The sequence below is a fragment of the Lactuca serriola genome, chromosome 9, assembly GCF_051521515.1.
Source record: "Lactuca serriola cultivar US96UC23 chromosome 9, Lser_US96UC23_V15, whole genome shotgun sequence".
NCBI lineage: Eukaryota > Viridiplantae > Streptophyta > Magnoliopsida > Asterales > Asteraceae > Lactuca > Lactuca serriola.
The window spans coordinates 188,673,765-188,693,113 of record NC_136416.1 but is presented as its reverse complement, the minus strand read 5'-3'; the positions used below and the strand labels follow the sequence as shown (position 1 = coordinate 188,693,113).

At 36.9% G+C, this 19,349-nt stretch overlaps 1 protein-coding gene across 1 annotated transcript; it reads left to right on the top strand.

Moving 5' to 3' along the window:
• The first annotated feature begins 16,061 nt into the window (after positions 1 to 16,061).
• LOC145075205 (protein disulfide-isomerase 2-3-like) lies at positions 16,062 to 17,029 on the top strand. Its single transcript, XM_079021506.1, has 3 exons — positions 16,062 to 16,249; positions 16,382 to 16,481; positions 16,559 to 17,029. The coding sequence occupies exons 1-3, from the start codon at positions 16,074 to 16,076 to the stop codon at positions 16,721 to 16,723; spliced, it is 441 nt and encodes a 146-aa protein (XP_078877632.1). The 5' UTR covers positions 16,062 to 16,073; the 3' UTR covers positions 16,724 to 17,029.
• The last annotated feature ends 2,320 nt before the right edge of the window (positions 17,030 to 19,349 follow it).

Genomic DNA, 19,349 nt, shown 5'->3' with positions numbered 1-19,349 from the left:
AGTGTTCATATTCATGTTCTTGATCTTATGATGTTTAGATGATCATAGGAATTATGTGTAACCTATGTGGTAGATTAATTCATGATCATTATGTGTTTTAATGGAGTCCATAACTTGTCCTCAAGTTATGGAAAACCAAAAGTCAGTTGAATTAAAACCATTAAAATAACACAAGAGTTACAAAAATGAAGAGTCTTCATTTTTATTACTCTATTTAACTCATAAGTTACCAGAAATGAAAAGTTTTGAAAGTTTACAAAACTTGCCTTCAAGTTTTGGAACAAGTAAAGTCATATTAAAACTTTAGTTCCAACCCTTAGAATTTTAAAAGTTAAACTTCAACCCTTATACTTATAATATTATAAGTTAATAATAATATATATGTAGAAGATCAAAGTCGTCTTACCGCTAGTACGCCTCATTCACGAAGATAGTCTATAAGGTGGGTATAAGGTTGTTGCATATAAAATGGCAACTTAATGGGTGTCCGCTCTCACCCACCGCTTGCTTGACTGGTGGAGGGTCGTTAGCCGAACGGTTAAGACAAGGACTTATAAATTCTCATTAAAAGTATGATGAATATTATAAAGTAACTAAATGTTTTATTAAATTCCCAAGCTTAGTTACTTTAGGAAAAATGTGAATAAGGTGCTAATCCATGAAATTACACTTTACACTTTGTCTAAGTCGTTAGTGGAGCGTGTGTGGTTAACCAGCACACTAACTTGGACTTAACAAGGTAGGTAAAAGGTGACTTAATATTTATCATAGTATCGATGGAGCGTGTGTGGTTAACCGGCACATCAATTGAGGGGTAATTTATTAAGGGTACCAAGTAATTTGCATGGTTACTTCACACCTCGTTTTGTGATCCTCGACATCCCAGTCACAAACTTGGAGGACACACTTGAGATTGAAACATGCCTTTGAAAAGTTCATTGAATCTCAAAAGAATCTAGGAGTTTCTAAGAACCAAATTAAATATTTTTAATATTTCGGCTTTGGTGGAAATTGGTGAATCGTCATTCACCTACCTTTCAAATATGTTATTACTTAGACTACGACATACCTCTTCTAAGTATAATATATTGTGATTGGGTCCTAGCCTTAATACTACATTTGGGTGTTTTATTAAGGACTATCTCTATATCTAAACTAATCCTTCTTTCTTCTCTTATAAGATGTCTGCAAACAACGCTGCTTCTGGCTCTAATCCTAATGGCTCCTTTTCTCTTATGAACTTGTGTGGGAAAGTCACTTTTGATGGATCCAACTTTAATGAATGGATCAGAAACATCAGGATGATTACTCACTACGAGGACAAGGAATATGTCCTCGATAAGGAGCTTAAGGAGATTGATGAGACAGTTGCTACTCCTCAAGAGATCGCTGAGTTTAGGGCACATAAAAGGGATGCCACCAAAGTGGCATGCATCATGATGGCCACTATGACCACGGATCTCCAAAAATCCTATGAAGATTTCTACCCCTATGAGATGCACCAAGACTTGATGGAAAGATACCATCAAAGTGCTCGTCAAGAGAGGTATGAAATCATCTCCTCCATGATAACAACTCGCATGAAGGATGGTGAACCCATCATGGGCCACATGCAGAAAATGCAAAGATTTGTGGACCGTTTGCTGAAGCTAAATGTAAACTTCCCTGAGGAGCTTGCAATAGATATCATTTTGCACTCCTTACCTTCATGTTATGATCAATTCCGCATGACATACCACATAAACAAGGAAGAGGTCACACTCAGCAAACTTCAAGGACTCTTAAAGACTGTGGAAAGTGGTCTTAAGGGTAAGGCGATTATTACTCCTACTCCTACCAACACCTCCCCTGTCTTGGCAATCGGGAAAAGACGAGGGAAGAAGAGAAAGAGTTCTTCGAAGGGTACCAAGGTTAGGACCCTTGATGGCTCTTCTTCAAGTGGAACCAAGAAAGGTTTCATCACTCCTTCTTCTGACCCAAAAGAGGCTGAATGCTTCTATTGCCATGAAAAGGCACATTGGAAGCGGAACTGCCCAAAGTACTAGCAAGATGTGAAGGATTGGAAAGTTAAACCCAACCATGCAGGTATTTACACTATCATTTCTAATAACTCACCCAATTCTATCTCTTGGGTCCTTGATACCGGTTGTGGTATTCATATTTGTTGTGACTTGCAGGGACTAAGAAGAAGTGAGAATGTGGAGCAAGGAAGGATAAACTTAATCATGTGGAATAGGAAAGTTACACCTGTCACCAAGATTGGAGTTTATACTTTGTCGCTAATTAGTGGGTTAAATTTAGATTTGAATAAATGTTGTTACTCGCCAGAAATGGCAAGAAATATTATTTCCTTTCATGCATTATATAAACAAGGTTTCACTTTTTCGTTTGATAATGAAGTTGGTTCGATTAATGCTTTCTTTAATAATGTTCTTTATTTTAAAGCATTACCTTGTGATGGCGTGTATGAAACAGTATCTGTGGTTGATAACTTAGGAAATAATGTATTGTGTATTGATTCTGTTAATAATAATAACTTGGATAAAGAATCATTATGGCATTGTCGTCTTGGACATATAAGCAAGAAACGCATAGGCCAACTCCAAAAGGATGGAGTCTTGGAGTCATTTGACCTAAAGTCAGATGATAGTTGCGAATCATGCTTACTTGGAAAAATGACAAAGTCACCCTTCACAGGTTCTTGTGAGAGGGGTGAAGGTTTGTTGGACCTTGTACACACGGATGTGTGTGGACCATTCAAACATGCCACAAGGGATGCTAATCGTTATTATTTGACTTTTATTGATGATTACAGTAGATATGGATATGTCTACTTAATCAAACATAAGTCAGAGACTTTCGAAAGGTTTAAGGAATTTAAACAGGAAGTCGAGAATCAATTGGGCAGGAACATTAAGATGTTTCGATCCGATCGAGGTGGTGAGTATCTTAGTTCAGAGTTCCTCGACTATCTTAGGGAATGTGGGATTGTCTCACAATTGACACCTCCCAGGACACCACAGTTGAATGGTGTAGCTGAGAGGCGTAATCAAACTTTGTTGGATATGGTTCGTTCCGTGATGAGTCAAGCTTCACTACCAATCTCATTTTGGGGGTATGCCTTAGAGACTGCCGCCCATATCCTTAATCTTGTCCGTACAAAGAAAGTTTCCAAAACTCCTCACGAGATGTGGACTGACAAAGTACCTAAACTAGACCACATCAAGATTTGGGGTTGCGAGGCTTTTGTGAGACGCGAGACTCATGACAAGCTAGTACCCCGAAGCGAGAGGTGTATTTTCATCGGCTACCCACAAAGATCCTTTGGTTACCTCTTCTACAGACCTAGTGATAATGTGGTCTTTGTAGCAAGAAGAGGAGTCTTTCGAGAGAGAAAGAGAGAGAGTTTATAAGCCAAGGAGACAGTGGGAGGCAAATTGATCTTGAAGAAATTCAAGAGTCAAGTGGTGAAGGAACTTCAAACCCTAGCCCTCAACCTGAGGAGGAAACTCCTGTTGAGACAATTGACGAATCTGTACCTCTGAGGCGTTCCACCAGAGTTAGGAATGCACCTGAGCATTACTATGGTTTCCATATTACTGTAGAAGGTGAGACACTTATTAGTGATGAGACACTAGTAGGTCTGGATGAGCCTAACAGCTACACGGAAGCCATGGCAAGCCCTGAGGCTGCTAAATGGAAATAGGCTATGGATAGCGAGATACAGTCCATGTATGACAATCAAGTTTGGAACTTGGTTGACCATGTACCTAATCGTAAGGTAGTTGGGTGCAAATGGATCTTCAATAAGAAGACCGACATGGATGGTAATGTACACACTTATAAGGCACGACTGGTTGCAAAGGGTTATTCTCAAACTCTAGGAGTTGATTATGATGAAACCTTTTCACTAGTGGCCAAGATAAAGTCTATTAGGGTTCTGTTAGCCATTGCTGCATTTCATGACTATGAAATATGGAAAATGGATGTCAAAACCGCTTTCCTTAATGGAAAGTTGGCTGAAGATGTTTACATGGTTCAGCCAGAGGGTTTTTTCAGTACAGAGTACCCCAATAGAGTGTGTAAACTCGAGAAATCCATTTATGGATTGAAACAGGCACCTCACAGATGGAATCTTTGCTTTGATGAGAAAGTCAAGGAATTTGGCTTTTCAAGGAGTGAAGATGAATCTTGTGTCTATATCAAGGCTAGTGGGAGCATAGTCAGGTTTTTGGTACTGTATGTGGATGACATACTACTCATAGGAAATGACATCCCAACCCTGCAGGAAGTAAAGTCCTGGCTTGGAAAGTGTTTCGCTATGAAGGACCTTGGTGAAGCTACCTATATCCTAGGGATAAGGATTTTGAGAAACAGGAGTAAAAGACTAATTGGACTTAGTCAAAGCACCTATGTGGACAAAGTGTTGAAAAGATTCAACATGCATAACTCCAAGAAAGGTGAGTTACCCATTCAGAGTAACGCCAGATTGAGTAAGACACAAAGCCCTAGTACTGAGGCTGAGATAGTAGAAATGAGTCGACTACCTTATGCTTCAGCTGTAGGTTCGATCATGTATGCTATGACGTGTACTCGACCTGATGTAGCTTTCGCTTTGAGCATGGTGAGCAAGTATCAGGGGAACCCTGGCAAGGCACACTGGACTATGGTAAAGAATATCCTCAAGTACCTGCGAAGGACTAAGGACTGGGTCCTTACCCTTGGTGGGAGTGATAGCTTGAGAGTTGTAGGGTACAGTGATGCCAGCTTTCAGACTGACAGGGATAATTTCCGCTCTCAGTCGGGCTGGGTCTTTACCCTAAACGGAGGGGCAATTACTTGGAAAAGTTCCAAGCAGGAGACAGTGGCCGATTCCACTTGTGAATCAGAGTATATAGCAGCAAGCGAGGCGGCAAAGGAGGCTATATGGCTAAAGAACTTCATCGGAGACCTTGGAGTTGTACCAACTATAAAGGAGCCGATGGAGATTTTCTGTGACAGCAATAGTGTGGTTGCCTTAGCCAAGGAACCAAGAGATCATGGGAGATCCAGACACATTGACAGAAAATATCACTTCATCAGACATCGAATAGAAGAAAGAATCCTCGTGGCAAAGAGGGTATCATCAGATGAGAACCCAGCAGATCCCCTCACGAAGGGACTGAGTAGGGTTAAGCATCTCCAGCATGCTCGGAGCATAGGGCTGAAGGATGATATAAGTTTTAGTAGTTAGATAAATTATGAAATTTGTAAAGTGTAATTGACATTAGATGATGAATAAAAGGTGTTTTATTTATGAGTAAAGTGTTGCTATCTCTTGTCGATCGTTTACTATATTTCGTTTGCATGTTTTGACTTCCAGAATAATTATGTTTGGTATATCATATTATTCAAACCTCCACAGTCGGTCATATGTCGGAAGTAGGTATGAATCAAGACTGTCATGATTGGTTGCAGAGGTCTAAGGTGTTGGACATGGCTACAACAATCATGAGTGCTCATAAGTTCTGAGCATTGGACTCAACCCTCGCTCACTGGAATCACTTCATGGAATTTTATCTCGAGTGATCATGAGACGGTAATATCATATAAGTCTTCGAACCTAGAGATATGATTTGTTACTTATGAGTTGGTTATACATTGATTGTACAAAAACGCATTGGTAACTCGATGTTATAAAACGTGCTTTTGTGTGTAATTCAATGAGTGGTAGAACAAACATATGAGTCGAAGTTTATCTGTTCCTTCTAGGATTAGAAGTGATATCTGGGCCTCTCGAGGATTTTGTTTTGACCTATGTACCGGGCCCGATTAGAACTAAATTGATGTGTTCAGTTAAGTTCTATGTCAAACAAATCGGAAATCGGGAAACAAATGTTGGACAATAAGTAAGACCATGTTCCATGTATTTTTCCGACTGATATCTAACAGAGGATTATATGATCACTTATCTAAAATGGCGCGTTCTAGTTCAACAGAGTTTAAAGAGCTGGATTGCTGATCGGTTCCTGAAGTCATACTTGCAACTATAGTTATTAGACTTATCCAAGTGGGAGACTGTTGGATATAGTGTCTAAGTCCATAACTATATTTGGTATGTACTTGACCCGACCTGGCATGGTCCTTTTGGGTTGCACTTCACCCGAACAATTTATGGATAATCTTTTGAGAATAGTACAAGTTATGATTTATTAATATATTATAAGTTCTAATATATTAATATAAGATCATATTATTTAATTAGTATTGATCTATAATTAATCTAGGATTAACTTAGTGGTCAAAGATATTACTAATTAAATATGGGCTTCTATATTTATATAGTGTGGGCTAATGCTTATTTGGAATGGGCTAGGCTTGCATGGAAAGTCCATGGATACTCCATGGAGCTTTAACCTATGGATCTCATGGAAATGAAGAGACATGGGTATTAGGGTTTACATGGATGTAACCCTAATCCACCACACTATATAAAGGAGGCTTTGGTTCTTGAAATCATACTAGTTGAGGTGAGTAAAGCAAGAGGGCCGATTTCAAGATAGTAGTGACTATTCTCTCAAAGTTCCATGTTTGTGGTGATTTGTGATTTCCATTTGAGGCATCCACACTATTGATGCTAGGCTCTAAAACTCCAACCAATCAACTACTACTACAAGGTACGTATTTCTACTAGCTTTATTTGATTCATGTTCCCTATGCCATGCTAGTTAGGATATGAACCTTGGAAAAATAATTATTTACATGTATCTTAGACAAACATAGATCCAAGGTTTATTAGGGTTGCATGTACACTTAGGAAGTGTTAGAATGCTCAAAACCCATCAGTATTATTGTTTAATGGACTTGACCCATGCTCAGGAGTCATGCCTTGCAAGTGAAATAATAATATAATGTTGGGTTTTTTTGTTATAATAATGAAACTAATCATATTTTACTTACTATTATGAAAGTTGGGCTACTAACCAATCGGGTATATAAGGGCATAAATGTAATCTTCTATATTTTGTAAATTTATGTGTCTGATATATAATAATACTCTGTTTCCTTTTTATTCACAATAACAGTTGAGGCAAAAAGCACTTGTGGATTTACTACAGATGTAATCAGTTCATGTAAGTTAAAATTCTAAATTTACTTTAGAGTTATTAGATAATTATTATTATCTATTTAGTTAGGAATTGTTTCCTGATGCTTCTCTTCCCCCTGTTGTGATGGATTGGAAAAAAAAATTGTTACCTGTTGTAGATGGTCTTCTTATGGTTTATTTATTTATGATATAATGGGGATGATTATGATAGGAGCGGGGTCTTCTTGGACATCTGGAGTGAGACGAAGCAGCAAAATTAAAAGGAGGCCTTTGGAATATTGGAAAGGAGAAAGACTCTTATATGCTCGAGTCCATAACAGTAAGTGCACATTGCACTTCGTTTTTAACATATCTTATTTCTTATCACTTGACATAAAACATTGAAGTATATATATATTTTTTAGTAATTATGGAATGAGGTAGCTATTTTATGTGAAAAAAATGTGGATGGGTTGGTTGCAGGCCTGCCTTACTACTTGTTGGCTTTTGTACATGTAACCAACAAGCAATCTTGGATTGGGGTTTCGTGAATAGAAGCTGGGAAAAATGGGCATGTAAAAATGTTGGTTTTGATGGTATGCAATCACATTCCACTTCTAATTTCTTGCTTTACACAATGATTATATATATATATATATATATATATATATATATATATATATATATTATAGTTTACAAACTATAGAATGTGTTCAGTAGTGAATCTCATAGGGACAAAATGGTAAATCTGCAGGTGGTTCAATCAATGTCATTTAGTAATATTTGGAATTACAGCCTCTATAAGTTTGACTAAAACCTTCTGATTTTGTTTACTTTTTTAACTTTTTTTTGGTTTCATTTAGTAATAAAGTATCAAATATCAACAGTTATGTGGTAGTAATCCTTCTGAGGGGGTGCTTGTTGGGCTGCTTCTTTCAATGTCATTAACAACAGTGGTAAGTAAAATCTTACTATTATGAAAATCTTTTGCTTAAACCTACCTTATTGACCTGTAGCTGATTAAACATTAATTTAATTATGCAGGTTTTGAAGTTTTTGATGGAAAAGAATAGTGTTAAGGCTCTTCATAGAAAAGTATGTTAGTATTTCAAGAAATTTGGCTAATAATTTAGTTAATGATATAAAAAATGTTGAAATGTTACATTTGTCTACTATTGGAATGATTATTTGATGTATTACATTCGTCTACTATTGGAATGATTATTTGTATGACATTAAATTTTGTGCAATGTATTGTATTTTTTTTATTATGAGACATGAAATGCAAATTTAATTTGAAAATCAGTAAATCTATAAATAATTTTTTTTAAAAAAATTTAAAATTACGATACGCAAAAATGCGTGTCGTCTTCATTTATGACATGGCCTTTCTTGACAGGGGTTTTCTTAATACACATTGCGTGTCATTAACACACGCGTCGTAAGGTTACGACACGCGGATGCGTGTCGTCTTCCTTTATAACAGGGCCTTCCTTGATACGCATAGCGTGTCGTAAACGCGCGTCGTAAATGAGTGTCGTAAATGCGCGTCGTCTCTCTTTATGACAGGGCCTTCCTTGACACGCATTTGCGCGTCGTCTGAGCCTTTTACGACGCACAATGAGCGTCGTAAAAGGCTGTTTTTCTAGTAGTGTTGGTCATTCAAAAATTTCTGGTTTACGAAAAACTCTTGCTCTTAAAAACATTCTTAGAGTTCCTCAAATTTCGAAACTCCTACTTTTTGCTCATAAACTCGTTTCAGATAATCCTGTTTTTATTGAACTTCATGATCATGCTTTCTCTGTTAAGGACAAAACAACGAAGAAAATCCTCCTGGCCGGTAAAAGAAAAGACGGTCTGTACCCGGTGCCACTTCATCACTCAACATCTTATCAAGCATTTGCAAGCTCTCGAGTGACAAGGACACAATGGCACCAACGGTTGGGACATCCAAGTTCAACAGTCATTAGTTTCATTTTAAAGTCTACTAAATTAGGAGTGTCTTTTGATGTTAATAAACACTTGGTCTGTGATGCATGTCAAAGATCCAAGAGTCATCGGTTACCTTATAAACATTCTTTGCATGTTTCTTCTTTTCCTCTTGAGCTAGTGCACACGGATGTTTGGGGACCAGCTCAAGTTTCTAGTGGCGGTTATAGATACTATGTTAGCTTTGTTGATGATTTTAGCATATTTACTTGGATATATCTTATCAAACACAAATATGATGTTGAACAAATCTTTTACAATTTCCAACACCATGTTGAACGCCTTTTGAACACCAAAATTCGCATGGTGCAATCTGACTGGGGAGGAGAATATCATAAACTTAACAAATATTTTCAAACCATAGGTATCTCACATCGTGTCTCCTGCCCACATACCTCCCAACAAAACGGTATTGCAGAGCGCAAACACCGTCATATAGTTGAAACAGGTTTGGCTCTACTTGCTCACTCTTCACTTCCACTTTGTTTTTGGGATGAAGCCTTTTTAACCGCTTATTATCTTATTAATCATATGCCAAGCCCAACTACTTACAATATTGCTCCAATTACTCGACTGCTTCACATCACTCCTGATTACTCATTTTTAAGGAACTTTGGATGTGCATGTTGGCCAAGTTTACGAAAATATAACTCTCACAAATTAGATTTTCGGTCAAAAATGTGTGTTTTTCTTGGCTATAGCTCTATGCACAAAGGGTACAAGTGCCTTGATAGAAGCACTGGCATAATTTACATCTCTCGTGATGTCATCTTTGATGAATCTCGTCTTCCTTTTGTATCCACATCCAACAATCATACACAAGTCTCATCAAGTGATCTTGTCTCTTTTCCTCCATTAGAACCAGAAATTAATAATGACCATATGAGCAGGTATGATCTCTCTTTGCTATCCCACACTTCTCATGCAGGTGCAGGTTCATCACATGGCCTTCCCACCGTGACCACCCATCAATTAACTACAACAGCTCCATCTGCAGCACCCATTATTGTGCCATCACAGTCACCTTCATCGCCACCCTCTCCACCAGCTGTGCAGCATGACGAACAAAGTAATCACCCACCTCCCCCATCTCCAGGTGTCTCGTCTCCAGCAGTCAATGACCAACCCTCTCCTTCTCCACCAGGAGTCACTACTAGAGGTCAAGCAGGTATTATACGACCATGGAAATTTACTGATGGCACGGTCCTCTATGATGTCACTAGATGAGCTTTTATGGCTGTTCCTACCAATCATCATAGTGCCTATGCTGATCCGGCATGGCGCCTTGCTATGGAAGACGAATTGTTAGCACTCCAGCAAAATCAAACATGGTCTCTTGTCGCTCGACCATCAGGGGTTAATATAGTGAGCTGCAAATGGATATTTAAAGTTAAAACTAAACCTGATGGGACTCTTGACAAACACAAGGATCGTCTTGTCGCTAGAGGTTTTACTCAGCAACATGGAGTGGATTTCCATGACACCTTCAGTCCAGTTGTCAAAGTTGCCACAGTTAGGTTAATTCTTTCCTTGGCTGTCTCCAAACAGTGGCCTCTTCGTCAAATCAATGTTAGTAATGCCTTTCTCCACGGTTTTCTCAATGAAGAAGTATACATGCAACAGCCCCCCGACTTTGAGGACACTACTAATCCTAGACATGTTTGCAAGCTTCATAAATCCATCTATGGCCTAAAGAAGTCCCCTAGAGCTTGGTTCTCTCGGTTGAGTGAGAAACTATATCAGTTGGGTTTTGCTTCATCAAAGGCAGACACATCCTTGTTCATATTTCACCATGATCGAGTCACCATTTATATGCTTGTTTACGTCGATGACATTGTCATCACTGGTTCCTCTCCAGTTGCTATTGACAAACTGGTTCATGCTCTAGCGAGTTCCTTTCCCATTAAAAACCTTGGTCGCCTTAGTTACTTCCTTGGACTTGAGGTACTTCACAACTCAGGGGGAATCAGACTTCTACAACATAAATATGCCATTGATTTGCTACACCGAGCTCATATGGAGAATTGTAAAAGTATCTCAACTCCTATGTCAGTAACAAATAAGTTATCTCTCAATCATGGCACACCACTTTCTGAAGAAGATGTGTTCAAATATCGAAGCATGGTTGGTGGATTACAGTACCTTACATTAACACGCCTTGATATTTCCTTTGCTGTGAATAAGGTGTGTCAGTTCTTGTCTAAACCCACTGACATTCACTGGGAAGCTATCAAACGTATACTAAGATATGTAAAGGGGACAATTGATACTGGGCTGCGTTTTACTCGATCTACCTCAACACTTCTAAGTACTTTTACTGATGCAGATTGGGCAGGGTGTACAGACTATCGACGATCTACTGGTGGTTTTGCAATATTTCTTGGTCCAAGCTTAGTATCATGGAGTTCTTGTAAGCAACCAACTGTGGCCCAATCCAGCACTGAAGCTGAGTACAAGGCACTCGCAAATGGTAGTGCAGAAGCTACATGGATTCAGACATTGTTAAGAGAATTAGGAATACCGCAGCCAAGGCATGCTGTGTTGTGGTGTGACAACCTTGGTGCAACATATTTAACAGCCAATCCTGTTTTTCATGCATGAACGAAGCATATAGAGGTACATTTTCACTTTGTAAGAGAACATGTGGCTATAGGTGCTCTTGATGTTAGATTCATGTCTTCTGGTGATCAACTAGCGGATGGACTCGAAAAGCCAATGACTAAACAAATGTTACAGCATCTACGACACAATCTAAACCTTGTATCGGTTAAGATTGAGAGGGAATGTAAACGAATAACTTAGAATAGATTAGAGATAGACTTTTATCATTCAAATGTTTGTTGTATGATCCATATATTTAGGATCTGATATCTATCTCTCTGTAACATTTACTTATAAATACAAACACATAACCCTATTGGGTTTTCACGGTTAATAGATATTTCTACTAAAATTACATCTTAAACAAAGCATAATCAATTAATTAGATCCTGTAGAAAACAAAATAAAAGAAAACATATTAAAAGAAAGTTATTTGAGAAATCAACAACATTGAGGTTTTTAATTGTCAAAATGGTAGATGAGATTTCACTATTAATGGAAATTCAAGTTGAGAAGGAGATAAGAAAAGAGAAACGAGAGAGGAGAACAAAGAGCGACGGAACCTATTGTACTTGATGAGCTGGCGACAGCGGCGACGACGACGTGGAGTGACGGAGGCAGAGCGAGAAGCGTCGAAGGCGGATCTGGGACCAACATTCGCCAGAGATTTGGCCGGTGTAGAGAGATCGTCGGTGTGGGAGGATGCAATCGTGACAGGGAAAGAGCGAATGGAGGTGATTAATGTATTATGTAATAAGAAGCTGTACTTTTAGGTCTTTTCAGAAAACATATGAAAAAGTCTGTTCGAGTTCTTTTGTCTTCCAGAAAACAAATGGTCTTTTTGGTAAACATCTACCCACCCGTAGATATAAGGCCTAAAAAGTCTTTTTGCCAAAATACAAACAAGCCCTTACTTAATTACTCTTGCTTGATAATGATGTAACACCGTAAATTTCAAAACAATTTTTCATTTAAAAATAATCGTTTAATTCTTAAAAAAAACACTTTTCTTAAAATCCCAATCGTAATCGAATTACAAAACATAACTCCATTTTCACTTGCATAATAAACCAGGATCCTCAAAACATGACTCTTTCTCTGGTGTGTACAATCGAGCCGGTGCCGTCCCGTGATCCTGAGAGAAACCTGAAACACATAACACAAAACACTATAACCACGAAGCTTATTGAGTTCCCCAAAATACCACACATAACACATATTAGCCACTCGAGGCTATAACTCTGTGGGTCCGTAGACCCTACTCTGTGAACCTTCTGGTTCTAACTCTGTGAACCTTCTGGTTCTAACTCTGGGAACCTTCCGGTTCTAACTCTGTAAACATGCACAACATAAATCACATAGAAATAATGTAGTACAACACATAACATACATAGCATACAAATACTCTATCACATAACTCTGGTTACCTACTCAAGGTAAAGTGTAGTGAGAAGACTCACCTGGCAATCAGGAAGCAATTATCTGCATATGTGAACCTCAGACTCGCCATCGCCTAACACATAAGGCAAATATCTCTAATTAATACTCGAAGTCCCAACTCTAATTAACTGGCGATTACTCTTTCCCTCTCTAGTCAGGTAATGGGTAAAAGACCATTTTACCCCTCCCTGACCTCTATTACCTCTATTGACCAAAACTCCCAAAGTCAACATAAGACAACTCAAGTCAACGGTCAACACTGACCAGACTCAACGAGTACACAAGAGTGACTCGGCGAGTCCATGCGGGTTCTCTAAATCCTTTTTAAACCTCGTAGACACGACGAGTTCCCTCTCTACTCGTCGAGTTACTCGACAACGAATCGCGGGGCAACCCCGACTCGACTCGTCGAGTCTGCCTATGGACTCAGCGAGTTGCTCCCATGACAACCCTCATCTGACCTTCTGAGGTCAGATCTGCTTCACCAAACCATAGATCTGACTCCCTCAAAGCCAATAACCACGAAAAGGTCGAACCTTGGGCACTCATGCAAGGTTCTACAAGCTCATTTGGGTGAAACCCTTCATTACATAACAACCCTAGCTCAAAACTCCAAATAGAATGCATAAAGTAGGATGGAAGGGACTCTCTAGACCTCTTTGGGTCCAGATCTATGGCTTCACACTCAATGGGACACTATACTCCACAAATCAAGCCATAAAAGAAGCTAGAAAACCCTAAAATCACCAATCTTACCCAAAACAAAAAAGGGAGAACGATTTGATACCTCTATGGTGAAGATGCAAGCTCAGAAGCTCTGAATCGACACCCCCTTGACCTCCCTTTGCTGGAAATGACTACTCCATTGGACAACCACCTCAAGAATGCTCCAAAATGGCTCTTCTTCACTCTCTCATCTCTCTGGTTCGATAGGAGTCTCTCAAAGGTGTAGGTGGCCGCCACTGAAGGCCATAAGGCCCTTTAAATAGGTCCCAAACCCGAACAATTAGGGTTTTCCTTGACAGCGCCGATTCGGCGAGGCCAAATACTCGACTCGTCGAGTCCCTTTATTAAACTGGTCCCCAAAACGCGATCCTACTCGACGAGTTGAGGCGTCAACTCGCCGAGTCTCCTCATTCACCAATATAAAATACTCAAATTCCCATACCTGGATATCCGGATGTTACAAATGATGTCAACAAGCAACTCTATAATAGTAAGAATATCTCCAACCATTCTCATCATCCAATTGGCTTCCAGGCTGCCAGACCAAACTTCTCTTTTGTCCACATAATTCACCCTTGCAAACGTTTTGGCATTAGACATCTAAAGCAGTGCAATTTCTAGCGTTTCAAACTTGTCATATCAACATTTACAATGAACTGTATACCAGTATTATATATCAACCAAGTTTAAAAAATGGTCTCCACTACCACATCATCAAATATATACTTTTAACTAATATCTCTACTACTTAAAACTAATATTTATTTAATAATAACTTAACATATATATATATATATATATATATATATATATATATATATATATATATATATATATAATCATATTTATGTATTTATTTTTATTGATTTGTACTAATGTTATTTTATTTCAATTTATATACTTAATTTATAGTGTGAAATTTAGTTCGATATACTAATTAAACTTTAAACTATATATATATATATATATATATATATATATATATATATATATATATATATATATCCATATTCTAATTCTAATAAAATAATAGTTTTATTCTCATTTGGACATGTGTCATTCTATTAGGCTTCTTAATTAATGCATATGTTATTCTTTTTTTGCCATGTGTCACCCTATTATGTAATCTAATTAATGCATGTCATTTATCAACCTATTGATTATTCATTTCAAATTTCAAAATTTAAATTTACCACTCTAAGTACATTAAATTAATAACATTAGAATAAAAATTAAAATAAAATTAATACAAAATATAAAGTGATATAATTTCACATATTTATTGAAATCAATGTTTATAATTTCATATAACTAAAACAATCTCTTAATTAATTATTTATTTAAAATAATTGATTAATAATTTTGAGTTTTTATAATAAAAGTTCAATTACTTTTGTAACCGTGATTTCCACGGGTTATAAACTAGTATATATATATATATATATATATATATATATATATATATATATATATATATATATATATATATATATATAGAGAGAGAGAGAGAGAGAGAGAGAGAGAGAGAGAGAAGGTTGCACATGAGTTTTTGATCGATGGCAAACTGACGTGGACACTATTATCGGCGATGAACACAGCCCCTATTTTTTTTTTTTTGTGAAAGGTGGAAGTTCAACGATGTGTTTCTCCTCTTTTGCTGTCTAAAACCCTCATTTCTCCGTCCTTTTTCTATCTTCTTTTGCCAAGACCATTAACCCCTACTACCCAAATCTTCATAGGCAAAACATTAAACTTTTAAGTAGATTGTATGTGGCATCGGTAAAAAAAACGACCGACATGGTGGAACCTAACATGCAATTATGTTTGTTATTTCAAAAGGCCCCTCCAATAAATGTTTGCAAGTCTTGTTGGAGTTGAAGGGGAAAATTGGCGTGGCTTGCAATAGTATCCAAGTGACACTTTGAAAGAAGCTTGAAAGAACCGATGTATGTGGTTTTATATGTAGATGTGGGTGGTTTTATATGTTAAAAGATAACTATTGATCTAGAACCATGTAATATACTTTGCATAATATTTTTTTTATAAGATATAGGTAATAAAAAGTTCAGTTACTCCATTAATGTAGGCATAATTTGACCCCATCATTTGCTAATAACGACTCAGCAAATAGTTTGCTACTCCATCCACGTTTCTTCAAATTACATGCATGGTTCATTATTTATAGCACGCATCTCTTATCAATCAAACACAAAAGTATATTTTTTCGTTTTCCATTCTTCTATCAGGAACCATGAATCGCTCGATAAATGTGTTGATCTTTATTTCTTTCTTCTTTTTATCATTTACCGGAAATTTAAATCTCGTTGACGCTGGTGATACAGCCTCAATTATATTGAATTCAGGAAATTTTGAACAACTGGTTATGCAAAGTAAAGATGTTTGGTTTGTCTTGTTCGGAGCACCCTGGTTATTCCACATATACTTATTCTTTTTTACTTTATCATATGCAATTTTAAACCTATATATATATATATATATATATATATATATATATATATATATATATATATATATATATATATATATGTTTTTTTTCAGGTGTCCATATGTTAAACAGCTTAAACCTGAGTGGGACAAGGCTTCAAAGGCTTTGGAAGGAAAGGTCAAGTTTGGTGAACTTGACTGTGACGTGGAAAATGTATTCTTCATTATTTTTTAGAATTTAAACTAATATTATTTTATATAATTGTTTACTAATCGATTATAATTTTTTAGGATATACAAGCAAGGTTTGGAGTAACTGGGTTCCCGACTGTTTTTGCATTTGGTCCGGATAAATGTGCACCTCCCACCGGAGTAACTGAAAGAACTGCAGACGCACTTGAAAAGGCTGGCCTATCTTACTATGACAAAGCACAGGGGTGTAAAATGGAGTTTTGAGTCGAGGATTGTATTCGAATAAGATTTGTTTGACTTGTTATCGATATGAAACAATAATTGCACCTGTAACCTTGGTGTAAAAAGCTAATAAAGAGTAATTTTAATTTTGATCCGAGAAACCAAAGCCGAAGCTCCTGCATGTGATCCTTGGGACCCAAATTGTGTGGTAAACCCCTCCAGAAAGAACCCGCTTGTCATAGATGGGGGTAAACAAGATAAGGAGGCGGAAAGGGAAAAAGAAGATGACACCCCCGAGATAATTATATTTGGTCACAGGAAGATGTCACGTAGACAAGAATATTGTATTCCTCCTTTTTATGTACTATAATTGTTATGGTTTTTCTCTTTACGTTATGCTTATATATTTGGATCTATGTACAATTTCGATATCTTCGCTTTGTGTTGTTTGTTTGATTGGATATAGTTGGGTTTAGCGACAACCTAAAAGAACTTTGTATGGGCAAATAAAATGTCAATAAAGGTGTTTATAATGGGACGATTTGTGTGATGAAATTATGTTTACAAAAGATGGTGACTTAATGAAGATATAATACAAAAATCTAGCGGGCTATAAAAAGTCCAAATTTATACTAGTAATCTTATGCCACATGTAAATATATATATTTTTTTATTATTTTATGAAGCAACTCTTTTTTCGCTCAAGAAAACTTAAAAAGTTCATTGGTTATTCGGTTTCGGTTTATCCTTCAATCAAGGCTCTATCTCTCGTAATTTCGCCTTTTGCTTTGAAAACATAAAAGATTCAAAATTAAAAATACATAAATCCATTGATTAAACCCTCTAAGAGAAGGATTTACACTAGCAAAACTTGCATTATTACCGGCGATAGCCGTCTCTGCTAAAAGTAGCGTTTTTCGCCACTAATGGTATTAGCGACGACATGTCATCGCTAAAACGTCGTCGCTGCTGATGCTTAGTAGCTGATAATCTAAATGTCTCCGCTGATACGAGATGTCGCCGCTAATTACCGGGTGTCGCTGCGAAAGTCTTGTCGCCGCTAATAACCCACTGTCGCCACTAAAGGCGTCGCCGGTATTGGTAATTTTTTTTTTCACATTAAAATTGAAAAAAAAACTATATAAAAGTATAAAAACTGTTATGATATAAATTAAGCTAATCGCACATCCTTCCATTCCAAAATATGAATCCAACATTCGTTTAAAATACTCATCCAATTTAAGATAACATAAAATATCTAAAATACTAGTCTAAAATACTTATAAACACAAAAGATACAAAAATCCTACAACTAACTAGCTACTCGTCATCATCGCTCTCCTCGTCTCCTCCGGTTTCATTTCGTTATGGCTACGAACGAAACCAACTTTCAAGTGCGGCACTACATTCCCGATATTTTAACATTGTTTGAAGCATTTCCAGCTAAAAATAAAACACCGTAGTCTTATAAGTTAAACCAACATTATAACATTCTATATACAAAATATACGTTCCACATAAATTAGCAATTACCAAATTACACATATTGCATATAACACATTATAACATTGTACTATAACTAACAATTACCAAACTACAAAATACCATTATAGCATTGTACTTTCATAAACTAACAATTAGCAAACTACACATATTTCATATAACACATTATAGCATTGTATTTTCATCAACTAACAATTACCAAACTAAAAAATACCAATATATCAAACTATAACCAAACTAACAATTACCAACATATAAACTATTATCAAACTAGCAATTACCAATATTTGAAACTATTAGTAAACCAACAATTACCAACATTTGAAACAATTACCAAAATTAAATAGTTTTGTCACCTGTGATTGTGGCGGTGGCGGTGTCAGTGGTTGTCCTGATCGTACATCGACACAACCGTAGAAGGTTTACGCATGATTCCTCTGATGTGGCCTCATCGAAGACCCAATATTCTTTCAAAACAAATTTGTGTATCCTTTGGTGTTAAACTGTTGGGTTGTGAAGAAGCTTGAGTTTGTTGATTAATCTCAAGGAGTAAAGCATTATGTATTTTCAAGAAATGATACATATCATAAAAATTAGATTATTAAATACCCATTGACGATATAAACACTTATATAAAAATACAAATTAACCACTTACGTATCGTTGCTTGATTGCAAAACTACTAAACACCTCTTTACTATCAGTATTAGCCTTATGAAATGCTTCTATTCGAGCGATGTTCTATTTAACATTAAAAACCAGATTAATTATAATTTAAATAAACAGTTAAATATATCATAACTTACTTCTTTGAAACATGCATTGTTATACGAATATGATCCCCCTCTGTTTAGAACTTGTTGTTGTGCACAGACTTATTTGTTTGATGCCGAACGCTTTAAAAATTCGGGCGTTTGAAAATGTTCGACTGCTTGTGCCCAATTGCCCAATTTTCACGTGACATACCATCGGGGGGAGGGGGGGGGGGGGGGGTTGGCTAATGCCCTTGGGACATCTTTAAGCCCCTCCTGACATTCTGAAAATGAGTATGCACTCTAATTTTTCAGCCTCTATAAATTGTTTGTAAAGTCGCATCAATGCTCTGCAACAACCGAGCCCGCTCGGGATCCAAGTTAACCTTATCCAATTCAAACTTATTCTACAA